Source organism: Hippopotamus amphibius, chromosome 7 (genome assembly GCF_030028045.1).
Source record: "Hippopotamus amphibius kiboko isolate mHipAmp2 chromosome 7, mHipAmp2.hap2, whole genome shotgun sequence".
Taxonomy (NCBI): Eukaryota; Metazoa; Chordata; class Mammalia; order Artiodactyla; family Hippopotamidae; genus Hippopotamus; species Hippopotamus amphibius.
Genome location: NC_080192.1, coordinates 44,806,647 through 44,827,348, shown reverse-complemented (window position 1 = coordinate 44,827,348; position 20,702 = coordinate 44,806,647). Strand labels below are relative to the sequence as shown.

Below are 20,702 nucleotides of genomic sequence, written 5' to 3'. Positions count from 1 at the left end.
CGAGACGCTTTCCAAGTTGGGCGCGTCCCAGAGCTCGCGGCCCCGCGCCTCCGCCGCCCGTGTCCGGAGAGAGGCGGGGCTGATGGGGGGCGCAGAGGCTGTCGTCGCCTACGGCCAGAGCCCGTCTTAAAAGAAGCCGGACCAGCCTCCCCAGGGTCCCAGCTGGCGTCGTGCCCCCCGCCCGCGTGCGCTCTCTGATGCCTGCGCTGCAGGTGGCCCGGGTGGCCGGCCTGCGGGGGGTGCCGGAGGGGGCGGGGGAGGAGGAGGAGGCGGTGTGATGGCCCTGGACGGCGAGAGGGGGGAACAAGAGGAGGAGAAGAAAAAGAAGAAGAAGAAAAAGAAGAGGAAGAAGAGGAAGGAGGAGGAGGCGGGGGCTAAGAAGAGCAGCTCACCCTTCGCGGCCACGATGGGGGAGAACGACGCCGCGCTCCGGGCCGGAGGCAGGGGGCTCTCGGACCCGTGGGCGGACTCCGTGGGGGTGCGACCCCGCACCACCGAGCGCCACATCACGGTGCACAAGCGGCTCGTGCTGGCCTTCGCCGTGTCCATCGTGGCGCTGCTGGCGGTCACCATGCTCGCCGTGCTGCTCAGCCTGCGCTTCGACGAGTGTGGGACGAGCGTACCTCCCGGCGCCGACGGCAGCCCCGCCGGCTTCCCAGCGCGCGGCGGCAACGAGAGCCTTCCGGGTTCTGCCCGGCGCAACCAGCACGCTGGCGGGGACTCCTCGCAGCCCGGGGCAGGCGGGGAGGCCGCCCCTGAGACCCCGTCAGCCCGGTCGCCGTCGGAGGAGGAACCGGAGCCGTGGCAGCCGTGGACTCAACTGCGCCTGTCGGGCCACCTCAAGCCGCTGCACTACAATCTGATGCTCACCGCCTTCATGGAGAACTTCACCTTCTCCGGGGAGGTGAACGTGGAGATCGCGTGCCGGAACGCCACTCGCTACGTCGTGCTGCACGCCTCCCGGGTGGCGGTCGAGAAGGTGCAGGTGGCCGAGGACCGGGTGGCCGGGGCGGTCCCGGTGGCCGGCTTTTTCCTCTACCCGCAAACCCAGGTCTTGGTGGTGGTGCTGAATAGGACCCTGGACGCGCAGAGGAATTACAATCTGAAGATCATCTACAACGCCTTGATCGAGAACGAGCTCCTGGGCTTCTTCCGCAGTTCCTACGTGCTCCACGGGGAGAGAAGGTACGGAGGGAGGCGGTGCCCGGCACCGCCACACCCAGCCAGGCTGCTCTAAACTGCCGGGCAGCCGGAGACCGGGTTTGCTTCGGATACCCGGGAAGCGAGGGATGGGGGGAGGAAGCGAAGGTGAGGTGTGGCCATCACCCAGAACTCTCAGGGGTGTCTCAGATGCCTGGGATCTCCCTGCGGCCAACTCCACAAACTCACTCACCAGCGCCAAATGCCACTCTTCCTCTGGGCTGGGAGCCGCCGCCCCGTCAAAGTTCCTTAGCCAGCCGGGGCACACAGCACTCTCTCTCTTTTTTTAAGGGTAGTGTGTAATCTGAGCGACGCCAGACCAGGGTGACATCAAAAGCCTACCAAGTTACCGTCGAGGGAAAATACGTGAGCTCCAGAGGCCAGGGCAGCAGCGCATCCCGGTTAGATGTCAGGACAGGGCAGGCAGGGCAAGATTCTCCCCTCCCCCACCATGCCCGTTTATGGAAGGCACAGAGCATTGGATAGGCTTTGGCTTCATGAAGTTTTACAAAACTGAAAGTTGAGATTCTGGGCAGTAAGAGCCAGTCCCGGTGACAGAGTAAAGGGGGTGGTGGTGGTGGCGGCCGCCATGGCCAATGCCAGGGAGAAATATTCTTGCCGGTGCTGCCAGCTCTCTCCGAACACAAATGACTACAGTTTGTTCATGAGTTACTGCCTCTGGAAATGACTCCAGTGGTGAAAAGGGGAAAGCTAACCGTCAGTCTCAAATGCCTCGTTAGTGAGTGCCTTTGATGCTTTTTAGATTTGGGCAGTGTTCTGTTTCTTATGTTTTTGAGACGCTGTGGGGCTTTTCGTCACTTGTGTAGAGCTTAGACTTCAGAGTCAAACAGAAGTGTTTTCAAATCTCAGCTGCAACTCTACTTGTGGTGAAGGCTTTGAGGATGCTGATTAATCTAAGTCACCAGTTCATGACAGTGACAACCTCTAGTGCTTAATGAGAGCATCCTGTATTAACTCAGCCTTAGAAGAACCTGGTGAGATAGGTGATATCAACACTCCCTATTTTACAGGTGGGGAAATGGAGGCACCTAGAAGTCAAGGAACGTGTAACACAGTGAGCAGACAAAGCAGTTTTGGACTCGGGCAGTTTGGCTCCAGATCCTATACTTTTAGTTTTAACTTGGGGAAATAAAATAATAATAATAATAATAATATCCTCATAGGATTGTTGCAGGTGTTCATGAGTAACTGCATTGAAAAGCACTTAATCCTGTACTTGGCGCATATTGTGCCCATTCATGTTATAAGTGTCGCGTGGTAGTAAGCTCTCAAGCATGTTGTTGAATGAATAAACAAATGATTCCTGCTTTTTGCCTTAGCCCATTGCATTTAAAATAACTTTGATTAATTAAATGGCTATAGGGCCAGGGAATAACCAAAATGAACTTAAAAATGAAATCAGCAACCTTAGAAGTGGAGGCAGATTGGAGATTAGTAATGATGCCCCTGGTAGAGCCTCCCCTATTTTCAAGAGATTCTCACAACAGCAGAAAACTGGGGATCAGAGCAGTCCAGGGCTCCTGGGGTCAGCAGGCTTGGCAGTGGAAAGGTGCGACCCAAACTTTGGTTTTCTGATCCCTGGGCCAGGGCTCATGGTGTCTGGAAACTTTCAGAAGAAGTTGATACAGTATAAGAGGCTGGGGAAATTTCAGTGTGTTATAAGAGAAAGCAAAAATTGTATTGTTTATATAGATGGTGTAACCTCATCTAAATAAATTGCCCGATGCTTTAGTGGTTGTATGATAATTAAAATCTTTTATAAGTGAGTGTATAAATTATTCACTTTCAAACTCCTAAGAGCAGATGTGGATAATTTAAACCCCCTTCCACCTCTTTCTCTGACATATTCTAGAGAATACAGATTAAAAGGATTTAAAAAAAAACTATGATCATATCAAATTTGGGGGAAAAGCATGGAAGGCAAAGTTGCCTGTTATGTCAAAGTGTCAATAGTGAGAGTTACATATCATTACTGACAAATCTTGCTGTGGTGAAATATATATTTCCAGCAAATCTTGTTTTTCGAGCCATGCCAAAATATATTTGGTGGAACTGAGCTTGTTTTGGTCAGTGCTTTCAAATTAACAGTTCTTTTAAAAAGACCAGATGTTCCTGCTTGACCCATCACTGATGGGTCTTGTCCCCAGTGCATATTTGTATTCAAACTCTCTTCTTCAGTTTTCCCCAAAGATGGTTGAGAGTTTAACCTAGCGCACATGTGGCTAAACTCTGCATCCCAATAGAAGTGCAGGATTTGGTGTTTCTGGAGATCCCAGGATGGTTTTATTTCTTAACAGCCTCTTAGAGTACGTACTTGTTCCTCTTTTATTCCCTTCAATACCAGAGTGAGTATGATAATTTCTTAGATGTTTCTACTGGAGTTGATAAGGCAAAGGAAATCTAATCGAACGTTTCACAATTGTGTCAACATTACATATGTTAAACTTTTTATTTTTTTTCTTGTTACTATGGCTGCTTGGAGAATTCTTAAACACACCAATATTGGGACCTCAGCTAGAGTTAGACTTTTATTGGTGGTGATTCTGTCCCCCAAATGCAATGTAAAGCGACATTTGAAAACATCCTTTCCAAAAGGACATAGATGCAAACTCTAAATTTTCATTTGATTAATGATTAAATATCTTGGTCTTTAGTTAGTCAGAATTTTTGCCAATTTAATTACAGATAATTTTTGTAATGAAAATGCATATTTACTCTGGCAATGGGGAGTCACATTGAGCAACTTGAAATATGTAAAAAGAGCAACACTACCATTCAGTCTACCTTACTCAGTCTATGCGGAAACACCTCGTTAATACCCAATCAATTAGATTCTTTGACTCACTCCGCAGAGGTCTGAGAGATTTAATTTGGCTCAGGGAAGGAAAATTAGACTTCACCATGTGCTATATGCCTTTGACACTTTGAAGGTTTCATCCCCCGTGAGGTACTGGAGGGGGCCTGGTTTTGTTCTAGAGGGAAGACTTACCTCTCCTGGTTCCCATATTACAATAAAGGGTAGAAGACAAGCTCCCTGTTAGAACTCAAGGCTTTTCCACTGGAGGCACATCTTTTACTTTCGGTTAATTGTTTGGCTAACGGGAAATTCACCACTTGTTGAATATTGCAAATAAATTCCCTTAAATGTGAAATGTTTACACACAGCAGTAAATTACCTCCGTTAGGCAGAATATATACTCACTTTTCCCTCAAGTAGGTGGGCAGCAGGCAGACACAGAAGGTGTGTATTCATGCCATGTTATCCTGTGGCAGAATATGCTTGCTTAGAACTAGGCAAAATCTTCATTTACCTGAAGTAATTGCCACTTTGGGGTTGCCAGATGGCGAGCGTACCCGTGTTCAAAGTAGGGTACCTTAATTTAGATCCAGATGGTCGAATTGAAAGAGGAAATTTACCCAAAGTAAATGAACATTTTATTCACTTTCAAGAGGGAGACTGTTTTTCTTTGACAAACTTTGGGTCTGTGACATGCCACAGTGACAGAGGACAGAATGAAAAGAGGAGGTCTTTTTCTAGCAAGGGTTGTTTAGAGAGAAACCATGATCTCCAAGTAAAATGAGAAGATGAAATTGTGGTTCTCAAAGAGAATTGCCAAAAACTCCTTTGCACAAATTTTGTGGACAGCATAGAGGATTTTATGGGTAGGCGTTGATCACCTGTGGGATTAGCATACATGATTGGATGCCTTGTACTTTTCCTGGAGAGAATTAATAATCATGGTATTTAATAAAAACAAGAAAATCACCATGTTGTTTTTATGGTGAAAGCAGCCTCATTTCTCCATTCACTCTGCAGAGGAGGTTTCTTTACATGAGCAAGTTGGAGTATATTGTTCTGAACTGAAAAGTCTGGGAGAACCATTTATTTATTTGAAAACTTTTTATATGATTCCTTAGTGGACTTAGCTCATTGTTTTCCTGTCAAGGCACATATAACCATATGGCCAAGCTGAGTCGTGTTGGAATTTTGGTCACAATTCAAAATGCCACCAGTAAACTAAATCTAGAAAATATTGGGGGAAAAAAGTTTTGACCATTTAATAATCACTTCCTGAAGGGAGGAAAATCCATATAGTTGGTGTTTGTCTTGCTGTGCTTTTGATCACCTTAGATAGTAATGAAGTGTACCTTGTTTATGAAAGAGTTAGGTTAGTTTGCCTGTGTTTTTATTTTTTCAAAATAACTCTAAACAAGGCCTGTCTGCTGCAGATCTCTTTCAAGCATAGACCTGTGCCTGGTTTCCCTGTGTTGCGTTTGCATAACATGTTTATTTCCTCAAACCAGTTTTTGCCACCGTGTATGTGGATGGGCTTGAGACAGTAGTCCAGGGCAACAGTTTAGGTTTACTTGAGGATGATGATGACATTTGGACAATATGATTACAAGAATAGGACTCACTTCTTTAAGCATGGCTTTAAAGAACAGTATAAAAAGAGTGAAGAAGAAATAGTCTACGTTTAATACAGAAGTGTTTGACAGTGTGTAAGGAGGGGTGTCTCTTCGTAACCCCACACTCATCCTCCTGCCCACCAGCAATGATCCTCACCTCATCGTTCTTTTAAGTCTTTGCCTGTCCTTTACATCTTTTCAAATTTACGATAGTGGCTGGGTTCCTCTAGAGTTTTTCAAAGATCCATGCAATCCTGCTTTTTGCCACTAGAGAGTGGCTGCTCTCTCCAACGGAATTTTGCTACATAGGCTTTGAGAGAATATAAAGTTGCAAAACACTTCTTGCCCTTGCCAGTTCTTTGGACAAGCTGAAATGATTCACAAACAGGCAAAGATGGATGGTGGTTGCGGGGTGGGGATGGGGGCGCTGTGAGGGTGGAATAATATTGGCAAGGTCTTTCCCACTGGGGCTGAATTGGGGTGAAAAGTCCCAGGCTCCCCACTCCTGCCCTCCTGCCTCCAGTTGTGCCTTCTCAGTCTCAGAATAAACGAGTGGCCCCCTTGTTTAAAGAGCTCTGGCAATAGTTGTGCAGGGACAGGGGTGAATTGATTCCTCCCAGTGCAGACCTATGCTGATTTGCAGGGTGAAGTTTTAGTTTGATTATTCGGATCTTTCCTCACGACTACACAACTCAAAAAAAAAAAAAATCAGAGGATGGGAAAAGAATGAAGTTTTAAAATTACCACTGTTGGTTACTTTTTATCTCTTTTAAGAATAGGACCCAGCCACTTTTGGTTGTGTTGCTAGATGGAAAAGTGTGTGTGTATCTGTGTGTGTGTGTGTGTGTGTGTGTTTGTGCGTGTGTATGTTCAGGGACTCTGAAACCAGACTGCTTCGGTTTATGTCTTGACTCTGCCACTTACTAGCTTTATGATCTTGGCCAAGTTTCCTAACTGTTCCGTGTCTGGTATCCTCATCTGGAAAAAGGGGATAATGATAGCCTCTTTCATGGAGTTATTTGCGAGGATTACATGAGTTAAGTCATGAAGCACTTAGAATGGTGTCTAACAATTGGTAAGCACGTGTGTGGGCATGCAATATGATTATATTGTTACATGGCTGAACATCGACTCTTTGAGCTGGTACAGGTCATTTAGGCTCAGTGTTGTTGCCTTAGGTTTCCCCTTACTAGCAAGACAGCGGGAAACGGTCACTGTAGATGTTCCTTCCTGCTGTTTGTTTTGCCCCCTAAGCAGAGTTCAAAACACGGGGCGAGGAAGAAGCAGAGCCCTTCCACAATGAAGAAGGGGAGAAGAGAAAGGCTATGGTACTTCACAGCTAGAGAAACTCCACGCTTGGTCCAGACACTGAGATGCAGAGGGCTGAGGGAGGTGGAAGAGTGTGTGAAACAAAAGGAACTCACAACTCTGATCATAGCCCTGCCCTCTGTCAGCAGTGAGAAAAAACAAACTTCAGCGATCAAAGGGTCAGGAGGGTGCCTTCCTTGTCACTGGAAGCCAGTAGAGGAAATAGAGAAGCACCAAGGGGACATCAGTTGTTAGGTACTGTTTTGAAGATTTGAGTTCCACTAGTAGCAGTACTTTATAATACTTATGTAATACGTTTTCTCTTTCTGATATTAAAGAAATGAATCTCAGACACTAGTTTATTTATTCTTATGAAAACCTAATATTGTGGCTCAGGAAAGTAATTTTAGTGCATTCGCAATACTCTTCATCAATGGTGATCAAGTACTCAGCACTCATTTTTGATAAGAGTATTTAGTGCATAAAAATGAAAACAATTATGAACATTATGCTCTGTTTTTATAACACAATTATTCACATATGCACCACTTCCTACATACATATTGCTGCCATTATTGCATTACGTTTTTAGTTTACTAGAATGGTTATTTGAAAAAAATAGACTACACGCTTGCTTATAGCACTGAATATTCAGCAGGAACACTTCTCTTCTGAAATGGCAGAGTTTTAATGACTCATTGAAGTACATAAGAACACATAGTCTAAACAACGACCCATTTTGGCTTAAAATGTTTTGTCATTGAGTATAATTTGCATTTTGATTAACAACCTTAACTTTAAATGGGACATGTGTAACTTCCATGACCTTGTAACTTTGTTCAGTTACTGAAAACAGTTGAATAGTACCTAGGTGATCCACTGGATCACTTCTTTCGATCTTGGGAGTTTTTATTACCCATCTTAAACTATTGCAACAGTAAGCAAACTGCAGTTGCAACAGAAGCACGTTCAAAGAGCATTTTTCACTGTGTTGTATGTGTGGTCTTCACAGATGTGGCCAAAACGGAAACCTCACAAAAAGGCCTAGCCATTTGTGAGGTTCTCTTGGTTTTGGTGGGTTCCACAATGAAACATGAATCAACCTGAATACTAGTAGTGTTATGCAAATGTTTGTTTCCTTCGCATATTTTAACTTTATGAAGAGGCAAACTGAAAATAATGGAACAGAAATTGTTTGTATCACATACTGTAATTTGTTGGCAATATCAACCAACGTTAATGCATTACTTCTGCTGAATCTTCTCATAATGACTTGACACAAGTAGCTTGCCTAGTGAACTTCCGCAGAAATAAGAAGAAATCAATTCTCTATATCCTTCAGAAGCAACATAGAGCCTTAAGCTCTCCTTCTTAGCTCAACCAAAATGTCAAATAGACAAGTTGTTAAGAAATCAAATAAGTTATTTGAGATAGAAGAGAATTAAAATACATGTATATTATTCATATTTTTCTTTAGTTATGCTAAAGTGACGTTCTTGGAATAACACTTCCAGAATGTCACTTTTTGGAGGTGGAGTTTTTTTTGTGATAATAGAGAGATTTCTTAAAAGATAAAAATGATTTTGTTTGAGAAAGGAGGAGAAAAATAGACAACAAAATACTTTTCCCCATTACCTTCTGCCTCCTGCTGTTTTATTTTATTTCTTGCTGTATTTACATAGTTCATATCCTTACTGTGTATTAAAGTGTTCTCTCTTTTCAATTAATGTTTTGTATTTTTCCTACCTGGTGTACTGTTACCACCTCAGACTCCATTTCAAAGTTGCTCAAAACCCAAACTCATCAGATTTTCTACTCCACGTCTCTTTCTCTAGAAGTCGCTGATGTTTTTACTGACAGTAAGTGGAAAAGAAGTCTCACTTCCACCAATTGAAGGCAACCATAAAATATATGCAGTGGAGACAAGATTATATTTTTGAAATCCAACAGACACTGTTGCCTGTTGAGGACACTGAGCCAGAAACTGGCTCTCTTTGTTAGAAAAGAGATTATCAAGGGTGAGAGAGGTGGTACAGATAGACGGGCAATCCTGAGATCTGAGAAAACCAGAACCTGTAAGAGAGCAGGCAGGGCACTAACTTCATATGTGAGTCAAAACTTTTTTAAAGGCTTCTTTCTGAGCTACCTCTGGTCGACATGCTCACTTCTTGGAGCATCTGCCTCTGACCCTTAAAGGACTACCCAGGCTTCAAGACCAGTTCTTACACTTCCTCCTCCACAAAGCCTTCCTTCAGTTCTTAAGACTGGTGGTTCTCAGCTGGGTCAGTTCTGCCTCCCAGGGGACATTTGCAATGTCTGGAGACATGTGGGTTGTCACAGCTGGAGAGAGGGGGTGCTACTGGCACCTAGTGGTAGAAGCGAGAGATGCCGCTAAGCACAAGATGGCCCCGACAAAAAGTAATGATGCATCCTAATATGTCAGTAGTGTTGAGAATTCTACCACTGAATCACCAATACTTACGTTAAAAAAAAAAAAGGTCAGTAGTGCCGAGGCTGAGAAACCTCACTTTGGAAGATATAATCTCTTCATGCATTTTCCCTCATTCTCATGGCTTTTTGTTCGATACCTGTGTAGGCATATATTTTATTTTATCAGAGTATAAACTTCTTGAGGGAAGGAACCGTATATATTTATCTTTTTCTCCACAGTATTGAACACTCAAAAATGATGACTAAGAGAAGCAAATACATTATAGATCTTGTAGCAAAAAGCTGTTTAGCAGTAGCGTAATTTAATATTTTAAAAACATCTCATCAGATTCAGGGAATATTTTATTTCTAATTTTTGTTCAGTTATGGGATCTCAAGCTTGGAAAAGACCCTAAGTGTAATCTGGTCCAACTGTTCTTCTTTTCCAAGGGGCTTTTTTTGATTTGCTAAATACTGAATTGAAATTCAATTGCAATCGTCCTCAGGTGCCAGACTGTGAAATTGGTATTTCCTCATTTAGACATTATCAAATATATGCTGGCCCTCAGTGCATAGATATATACTGTGTGTAGGAATTCATTAAGAATATTAATTGCAGAAGAAGTCACTAGATGATCTTTATAGTTCCTTTCAACCCTGAGAATCAGCAATTTAAACTGCTAGCCTTACTAACATATTTACTTACTGTGTGTGGCAACAAGAGACTTGAGCACGACATAATTCTTCTGCATAAATATTTGGTTTATTAATTTCTCATTAGCCCAGAGGTATTTAGATCTTCTACATCTAATAAATTCCTACCCTTTAATTACTTAGTGCCAAAGACACCTTTGATTTTTTACTTAATGACTAATATTCTAAATGCAGCCTCTCTGTTGAACTCTTGTAGAACTTTCCCCGAGCACTATTAGTTGATTTTTATGTATTATGTATATTTCTCTTTTCAGGTAGATTGCAAAGGCCTTAAGGACAAAAATGGATTCTACCACGTACCTAATAGAATGAAAATCTCACACATAGCAGACAATATCTATTTGCTCAGTGACTGGAATTGGATTCCTCTGATACTTAAAAGTTAAAAGGGAACACTTCTCTTCATGTATTAAATTCCATAAGTATCTTTTAAGTAGCCTCGGTAGAGAAATATGAAGCTCAGTGGACATTTTAATTAATAAGAAAGATAAGATTCAAGAACATTATGTAAGAAAAGCATGTGAAAATTGTAAGTGGGCGCATCTTAACTGAAAGTTACTGACACTTCACTAAGCAAAAACTATATTACTATCAGTAGAAAATAGGAAAAATATTACCAAGATGCTGGCAAGTTTGGAAAGAAGAACCTTTATTACCAATAGTCAAATTAAAACACTGTTTATAAATTATGGCTAAAGATTAATTTTATTGTTTTTGAAATACAATTAGCTTTTACTCGGACACAGAAAATGTGAATTCTAGATCCAGCTTTGCACTAACTGCCTGTGTAATTTTCGATAAATCACTTAACCATACTGGAACTACCTTTTCATTTTAGGAATTTATGAGAGCTGGAAAATTTGTTTCTAAGGTTGCTTCCAACTTTAACCTTATATTTTTCTGAAGATTTATAATTAAAACTTCTTTCCTATATATTATCTCATTATAGCATCTCAACAGTTTTGTAAGGAAGGTCTAGAAAATGTTATTGTTTTCCTTCTACTAATGAAAAAATAGACTCCAGCAGTTAAGTGATTGACCCGTGTAGCAGGGCAGTACTGTTTCAAGATAATTCTCAAGACCCCTCTCTCAGAGTAAATATATAATTAATCTTTAAAATGTCTTATTTTTCTCTGTTTCAAAATTAAACTTGTAAAATGTAGGCCCTCAATGATGCGTGTAAGTTTCATAATTTTAAAAAAGTATAAACATTTACATTTTATGGTTTGGGCCAGTGATAGCCAGTAAGATTCAATACACGTGTCAACCCCTATTGATTGGTAGTAACTGCCTGAAGTGCTGTGCTGAGAATTACTTTAAGGCCAAGTTTGGGCTCAGTGGGAAAGTGTGCCATGTGAGAGAACCATGAACACTGTGGATGAGGGGAGTGGAGGGGTGGCAGAACTACTATGCGGAAAGAGCCTTTTAAAGAAACGACCGTAGCACTCAGTAATGTTTCACAAAGGGTCTGATATTGACTTGCCTTATGTCCAGTTTTAACCAGTATTATTTAAAAAATTTAATTAACTTATATCATGAGTGTTTTCATAAATAGTGCCCCCGTTTTTAACTTAAAAGAGTGTCCTTCTTCGAGTACTTAGCTTGAGTGGTTTAATTTGTAACTGTAACAGTGAAAGAATGTAGAGGGTACTTCTAGAGTTTTGATGAGATGCAACTTTGCAGCTTGATCTGAAAACTTGAGGGCATTAAATATAATATATATATATATGCACATATTGACATGCTTATTTATTATATAGATATTTATTATTAATTTACTTTTTATATTAGCATATAACATAATTTATATAATAAATATATATTTTGAGTGGTAAAAACCAATGGTGCCTGGATTATTCTATGTAAATGTATTTATAGGACTCCAAGAAAGATTGAAGATATAGGGAATCCGTGGCTGCCATTTATTAACTGCCTGCTGGGTGCTGTTCATCTATTCACAGTGATAGGTGCTTTACATCCCCCTTTTCTATTCTACTAAGCTTTACAATGCTTTTTAAGTTAGGCAGGATTATTTCCTTTTAAGCAATGAACATCTACACCTTGGGGAAATTTAGTAATCATCCAACATGTTACGGCTAAGAAGTGTTGCGGAGCCAGAATGCAGACTGAGTTTTGTCAGATTTCAAAGTCCTTTTCCTTAACAAAATCAGGCCATACCTTGCTGAAATTTGAGGACATAGATGTTTCTCAGGGATGGTCTATGTCCAACTTGTATCTGATGACAAGTTTTGGATTTTGATTTCACTGTCTTTACTGATTGTACAGTTTCAGAGAGGAGAGTGCGGCATACCAAAAGGGCGAACCATTGTTTTCCAATATTTGCCAATATGATGACGAGTTGTTTTTCTATAAAGTGTAATGTTTTGTCTAATAAGCATGGCTCTGGGTTTAGAGAATTTACTTTAGTTGAGACAAAAAGTTCCCTGAAGAACTTTTATTGTTGGGGAAATATGTATGAAGTATGCTTTCATGCTATTCATGCACTTCAGTTTGATTCAGAAAAAAAGTGTCTTGTAATTTGGCAAAAGTATATTATTTTACAGCAGAAGCATATAAAGTGGTTATAACTTAACTCAAGCCATAAATGTAATTGAGCATGTCATTTTCTTTTTTTCCAGATTCCTTGGTGTTACTCAGTTTTCACCTACACATGCCAGAAAGGCATTTCCTTGTTTTGATGAGCCGATCTACAAGGCTACTTTCAAAATCAGCATCAAGCATCAAGCAACCTATTTATCTTTATCCAATATGCCAGTGGAAACTTCCGTGTTTGAGGAAGATGGATGGGTTACAGATCACTTTTCACAGACCCCTCTCATGTCCACGTATTATTTAGCCTGGGCAATTTGCAACTTCACATACAGAGAAACTACCACCAAGAGTGGGGTTGTAGTAAGTATTTCAAACTTAATATTGTTTTTGGATAATGTACAATGATTTCTGGATTAATCATGAGTCATTTCTATTCTCTTCACATCTTATATATGCAGCTGAATTCTTTCCTTAATCCTTGGAAGGAAAATTATCTTCCTGGTTTCAGAGTCAGAGAGGAACTTCTCTTCTATACCCAGCCCTCTTATTACTTTAGTCACCTCCCCACCCCTGCCATTCCTGTCTTTTTTCATTGCCTGAGTATCTCTGGAGCAGCTGTTGGTTGTTATTATTTATATGAATATGGAAATTGCCTGTTTTTATTAATATGATGGTAAAGCTTCTTTTTATTATAAAATATTTCAAATATACAGAAAATGTGGAGAATAAGCTCCACAGTAAGCTCCATATACCTACTAGCCAGCTCTATAGAATTTAAGCATTTTACCATCTTTGCTCCAGTCTCATTTAATTTTTGAGAAGGTAAAACATTGGATAAAGTTGAAGCCCTCTGTGTACCCCTGCCTGTTCTCATTGCTTTACCTCCTACCTCCTGCCTTGCCCTGAATTTGGGTTTTTGCCATTTCCATGCATATTATCACACAGTTATTGAGTATATTGTTAATTATTAAGTATAAATCTATTTACAATACATTCCATGTATTGTATTTAAAATTTAAATTTTAAATCCATTTAAAATTTCATATAAGTGGTTTATATTATAGATATCATTCTGCAGCTTATTTTTATTTTGTTTTGTTTTTTGCTTAAAATTATGTTTTTGTGGTTTATATGAATGGAATGGTTGATTGAATATGTCAACATTTGTCATCCTCCTATAGATGAACATTTTAATTTTTTCTGATTTTCAATGATTAACAGCAATGCTTAGTGAACATTTTTGTACCTGAGTTCTTCTGCCAGTGTGCTAGAATTTGTGTAAGGTACAAAGCTTCTTTTAGCCCATAGCACGCAAATGTATAGAAATATGTACTTAGAGAAGGGTGCTATATAAGAAGCCTAGAGAATTCACTCTCTGTATTAAAGTTGTACAAGAATCAGTTGGATTCTTTATGATCATTACCATGGTGTCTTAGGCACTTTTTACATGCTATTGTATTGCATTAGTCATGCTAAGTCAGGCCATGCCGACTTAACTTCTCCTCATTTCAATGGCTTACACAATGAATATACTTATTTTAATTTTCATGTCGACCCTAAAGCAAGGTATTATAATTCCATTTTTCCAAGTGAATAAAGTAGATTTAGATTTAAAGAGATGAAGTAACTTTGCCAGAGTAAAAAGTAAGCCAGTGGTGGGGCTGCAAGGCAAACTTCTATTGGTCTGATCCCAAATTTTGGGCTCTCCGCCCCCACTCCCCTCCCCATGCTCTAGGAGCTCTGTTTCGCCATTTCACCTGTGTGTCTACATGAGAATTCAGGTAATTATTCTCTCTATCCAGTGGCCATCGTGTTTGGTGTTGCTCCAACATAACAGAAGAAGTGAATGGAAATCTATATTCTTATTCTGTAGGAAGTTCATAGCTCTATAACAGTGTAAATTTTGAATAATGGGTTTGGCTAAATAAATTTTTCTCACTGTTACTTTCAATTTAAATCACTGTGAAACCTATTTAAAAAATAATATCTGCCTACATACAAAATTAATGCCATTATTAAAGGACCGTGTATAGTGAATTAATCTACATAATCATTAAAATAATATCCTAAATGCTGGCTGTAGAAGGCTAGAAAAAATATTTTACTCTTTTGGACATCTACTCCTTTCATGTGTTGAATTCCTCTGTTGTTTGTTGACGTCTCCTGTGGATACTTTAGGGCTATACATGCTGGACCATACACAGAAAAGGAATACTAAGACATCTCATTCCCTTTTACATCTTCAGAAGTTGATGACTGACTTGCTGTGGGTCTGTTAGGAGCATAGGGTATATTGGAAGTGTTTTTTCCTAGTATTATTTCCTTAAAATATCCTAAAAGTATTCTCAGCTCTACACAATTAAGCTTGTTGCTAAGTGATCCATGTTTAAAATCAGACACATTCTTAATTATTTAGATGTGACTTTTATTAGAGTTAAGGATTCAAGTAATTAGTAAACATTTAAAAATTCCTACTTAATTATTTTTATGTAGAGAATATAAAACATGCTACCAGAGAACATTGGAAGGTCAACTGAAATAAAAATTTGTTGCACAATCTAAAAATACTAAGAATAGCAAAAGGGAAAACAAAATTGCTGTTGGGAGCCCTTATTTATCAACTGTGGAAGTAAAGTTTAAAACCTGGTTCCCTTTTTTTTGTCACCCCTTGGAAATCCAGTCTATTTTCTTTTTATTGTCGTTCCTCTTTATTACTGAGAACACATGGGAATGACATTCTGAACTCTTAACATCTGGAAGGAGTGGAAGTTTAGCTTTAGAATCTTGGGTGTGGGATGGTCATTTGAAGTCCAGGTGGTCATTTTGGATAAGAAGTTGAAGCAGTTTCCTTTGGGATATGAGAGAGTAATTTGAGTAGCATCTTAATAACACACAGCTGAATGGAAGTGTGCATATCTGAAGCATCATTATTTGCTTATCAAGCTATGTGTACTTTGTAAGGCACTATCCTAAGTAATTAGGAAGATTAAAAAAAAGTCTAAGATTCCTCCAGTATAGTGATTACAGGGCAGCTTTCAGATGGAATCCAAGCCTGTAGACATGTTTTGTTTACCCATCCCCAAAACGGCTTAACATTTTTCTAATTAGTTGTCAACATTTAGAAATTGGGAAATTGCATGTAACACTATTTATATCTGGCTTTTCTTGAAAAACTGGAAAATCTTGTGACACCAGGCTCACATTCTCAGTTGGCAATATTTGTTCATTTATTCCTTCAACAAACTATCACAGAGTTTAGTGCCATAAAACAACCATTTTTATTATTTTCAAAGTTTCAGTGGATTAGGAATTTAAAGGATCCAACAGAAACACTGTCTTTGCTCAGGGCTATCAGGGGCCTCAGCTGGGGAAACGATGATTGAGGTTGACTTGATAGCTAGAAGCCAGACTCATCTGGACCATCTTCACTAATGTGTCTGAGGATTGTTCTGTCAGTCTTCTGGGATGTCAGATAGGGCTTCTGACCATAGCATCTATGTGTGGCTTTTCCATGTGGTCTGGGCTTGCTCAAAGCCTAGTGGCCTCAGGGTGGTTGGATTTCTTATGGAGTTGTTCAGAGCTCCAAAAATGAGTGTTTTAAAAGAACTAGGTGGAAGCTGTATGATGATTGATGACTTATTCTCAGAAGTCACACAGCATCACTTTTATTGCATTCTAATAGTTACAGGTGAGCTAGTAAGGATGGCCTTGTTTTGCTAGAACAGGGTGTAGATCCTGCCTCTTGATGGGGAGTGTCAAAGAATTTGTGGACTTGTTTTAAAATCAATACAGTCTGCTCTCTGGCCACAAATTATTTACATTCATTCCATGTACAAAATACACTCACCAATAGGTCTCATTCCATTACAGCATTAGGCTGAAGTTTGAGGTCCAGGATCTCACCATCTAATTTAGGTCTAGGTGATAAGACTACTTGGGTTTGGTTTCTTGGGCATGGTTTCTCTTGCTCTGAAGACCTGTAAACTAAAGAGATGCATTATCCATCTACTTTCCCTCACAGCAGACAATGGTAAGATGGGAGTATGATTATTACAATAAACCTTTCCACTCAAGAATGGAGAAAATGCGAGGATACAGCAGTCACTGGCCCATAGCAATTCTGAAATTCAAGTCGGCACATATTGGCAGTTCCTTAATTATGGCTCAGCACTGCTCCCTGTGAGTTGTTCTTCCTGGCACTTGATCCTGCCCTTTGGGCTCTTAGTTTTTCTTTGTAAGGGATCTTTTCTTTTCCAATTAAGAAGTAGTTTGTATTTGCAATTAAATAGACTTCTCAGCTTGCTTCTTACCAGTAAAAAGTTGGGGGGTCCGAAGGCCTGTTTTTCTTTTGTATTGGTTCTGTTGCTATAAGTCCAAACAGGTATAATTATGTTAAAAACTGCTGCTTTTTATGTATCAAGTTATATCCATTCCATTAGACAAAACTATGCAAGTCTCTGTAAGATGAGCCTTTGTCTACTCTGAGGCTTTGCAGAATAAGGGCCATGACATTTTTAGATGCTTTATTATTTAGCAGAGAGGGTTTATGAGGCACACCCTTAAGAGCCATAGAAAACCTTTTGTATTTTTAAAATGGTCTTTGGGGCATCACTTTAAGAGTGTCTGAGGTCTTAACAGTTTCTGAAGTCACATCCTTGGCTTCATCATGTGTTCCTGAGAGTGACCTGAATTTTTTTCCTAAGGCCATTTCTTACTTTAAGAATAGTCTCCATCTGGAGAGGCTGGGAAGGAGGAAGAGTTTTAATTTCAAGCTCAGCAAGTCCTGGCTTTTTTTCTATTTGTTCTAAATTTTGCTTGGAAACTGGTCAGTTTGTTCTTAAGCTCATCTCTCCTGTCTTGCATTTTTTCGTGGCCGGTGAGAAGACAGGTGACAATTCCAATGTTCTTAGCTAGAAAATGCAGTTCAATAGCTATATTTCTTATGTTTCATGGTACTGCAGGCAACAGTGTTGCCAAACTTTCTTCCACTTAAGAACAAAGGTCTCCTTTCCTTCAGGCTCCAAAACTGTTTACCTTAATAGCCTTAAAGCTGTCACCAGCAGCTTCTTCAAGGGCTATAAAGCTTTGACTAAAGGATCCTCTCAAGGATCTTCCAGCTTTTGCCAACAGTTCAGTCCCAAAGCCAATGTCACATGTTTTCAGGCTTTGGTTACGGTAGCGCCCCACTACCAGGTACTAAAATAAGTTCCAGTTGATATTGCTGAATGATAAACCACCTTAAAACTTAGCAATAAAACATAACCAATTTTTATGCCCATTGGATTCTGTTTGGGGTCAGGAACATGGACAGCATAGAGCAGGGAATGACTCATCTCTGCTCTTTGATGTCTCAGCTGGGAAGGCTCGGTGACTGGGAGTGACTTGACAGCTGGGGGCCAGAATCATATGGAGGCAATCTTTACTACTGTTTTTACTTGTTGTTGGCTGTTGTCTGTGCTCTCAGTTGGGGCTTTTATCTGGAGCATCTATGAATGGTCTTCTTACGTGGCCTGAGCTTCCTTGCAGCCTAATGTTGTCATACTTGTTACTGGTGAGTCAGGCCTTCAGTGTACAGGAGAGTACACTGCCTGTTCATTCCATTATAAATGGTTGTATAGGTTATATTAGTCATCATCTTTTTTTTTTTTTTTTCTCTTTCTTCTTTTAGCAAGGCAGGGGCTGTATTATCCTTTCTGACCTAGCCTAGAAAGTTAAACAGTGTCAGTGTTGGTGCATTCTGTCACTTACAAACTTAGAATGGTCCAATTCTAGTGGAGGGGACATAGTCCCCATCTTTCAATGGGAATAATGCCAAAGAATTTGAAGGCTCATTTGAAAACCACCACAGTTGTTATAAGTATTATAGGGATGAGAAAATCACAAGCACAGCGCCCGACACATTGTACTCACTCTGATGACAGTTAAATTGATGAAATATTCAGAAGTCATAGGAAGGAGTAGGGGTATGTAAGTTTAAGAGGTAGATGGAGCCTAGATTGTGAAAAGACTTGATGCCTGGCTAAATTTTAAAATTATTATTCAGTTAACAATAAGATCCACTGGAAATTTAAGAACTGAAAGCATAATATGTATAATTTTGATAATCTGGAGAGAAGCATGCAAAATATGTGAACATGAGAAGACTGGAAACAGCAGGTCCATTTAGCTAAGAAAGTCTGGACTAGAGTAGTTATAATTTAAATGGATAAGGTAGTGTAGTTATGAACGGCATTTTAAAGAAAGAATTGGTAGGACCTGGTGAGGGATGAACGATAGGAAAAAGTAAACCCTGGGGAAGAAGACGGGCAAAGAGTAGAGAATGACTTTAAGATTTAAGGTCATAACAGCTCTATAGTTTCCGTCCTCTGGACTCATTATGTATTCCAAATTGGTTATCACAACCAAAGAGAATTTTCTTTTCTTTTTTTTTTTTTGGCCAATTTGTTGGTTGCACAACCTACATTCCCTGATTGATCTATTTCTTCTATTATAACTGGTTACATAGAATTTTATTAGTCAACATTTTTTTTTATTAGCAAGTGACAGAAACTCAACTTGAGCTGAAGCAAAAAAGGGAAATTTATAAGAAAAATGTTGGAGTACCTCAAAGAATTCCAGGTTGGGGGGGGGGGTCTGAAACTTTGAGCACTGTGAGAAATTTGGGAATCCTGTTTTCAGGTCCTTGTCAATGCTGCTTCTGCTTTGCTTTACTCTCTCACTGTGGATAGGCTTCCTCTGTTTTTTGATTCACATTCACGTGGTAGAATGTTGCTGCCAGAGTTCCCAAGGTTTGCATATTGCCATGCAGGCCCCAAAAGGGAAACTGACTTTTATAAATTTCCAAACTTATAGGGAGTGTATTGATGGTCCTTGTTTGAGTCATGTGATCATCTCTGGTCACTGTGTCTAGAGAATGCACATTGTAGGAACATGTGCTTCACCTTGTGGATGGGAATGTACATTACAAAAGCCAGGACTTTCTAAAGAAGAGATACTGAGCAAAAAACAACTACAAGTGCCCTAAACATATTTTTCAGCGTGTGCGTGTGTGTGTGTGTGTGTGTGTGTGTGTGTGTGTGTGGACTGACTACAATAGGAAGGATACTCCAAATTTACAGTGATGGTGTATGTGTACATATACCCAGGAAAGTATACACACTCATATATGTGATGCACATTTCTGATGGTAGGGTTCTAGTGACAATGTGTATACACACTTAAAACGTGATTATTCAATGTAGTTTCCTACTGGAAATAAAATTTATGTCTCTTTATAACATAAGTCAAAGAGTGTAGGTTAATGTACTCTAAGCACTTAAAAAATCCATGTTAATGTTAGCAGTGCTTTTGTTCAGACTGTGTTACAAATATAGTAATGGTCCACAGAGGAAGAAAAAGTAGTGGTGACAGAAGAGTTGGGTTGTGATTTATTTAGGAATGTAAGTGGAGGCTTCTTGATTATCCGAAGAAGAGGTAATCTAGGTAATCTTCCTCCTCCTCCCTGCTCTTAGAAGACTTTGTACCCTCATCTCTCACTGTCATTATCTCTCCATCTATAGTCCTTTCTTGCTGACCTCTTTGCTCCTCTGGACAGTGAACTCTTTGAAGTCAGGCACAATGTCTTACTCATCTTTGTAAGGTCAGCCATCCTTATTGTGTATAGAAAATGAGAGGTATTCAGTGAAAGTCCGTTGGACATCTAAATAAGTGAATTCCCTTCAAAGAAGTCACAATGTCAGGAGTTTCGAAAACCTTTTGGTTAGGTTAGTTTACAGGGTGTGAAAATTCATGAGAAGTAGTTTTGATGAATATTGAATGTAAAATAGCAAATGTTGCAATACAGATATCCTCACTTTTTAGGCACTTTGTTGGAAGATGTTGCTAAGGAGAGCTGAGTACTGAGAGGTAAAATTTTACTGCCAAATAGGGAACTGGATTCAGTGCAGAGTCTAGGCTCTGGAGGATCTAGTACAGGGGAGGAGGGATAGGGTGTTTCTTATAAACTGAAAGACCAGTGACTGTCTCTGACCTCTAAAGGGCAAGGAAAATCTCTGCGTGCAGTTGAT

General features: G+C 40.1%; 1 protein-coding gene across 1 annotated transcript in view; it reads left to right on the top strand.

The window, feature by feature from the left end:
- The first annotated feature begins 277 nt into the window (after positions 1–277).
- The window catches only part of TRHDE (thyrotropin releasing hormone degrading enzyme), a 356,245-nt gene continuing 335,820 nt past the window's right edge, over positions 278–20,702 (top strand). Inside the window, exons 1-2 of the mRNA XM_057742781.1 lie at positions 278–1,185; positions 12,723–12,996. Of these exons, the coding sequence (XP_057598764.1) occupies positions 278–1,185; positions 12,723–12,996 (1,182 nt within the window). The remainder of the gene's footprint in view (positions 1,186–12,722; positions 12,997–20,702) is intronic.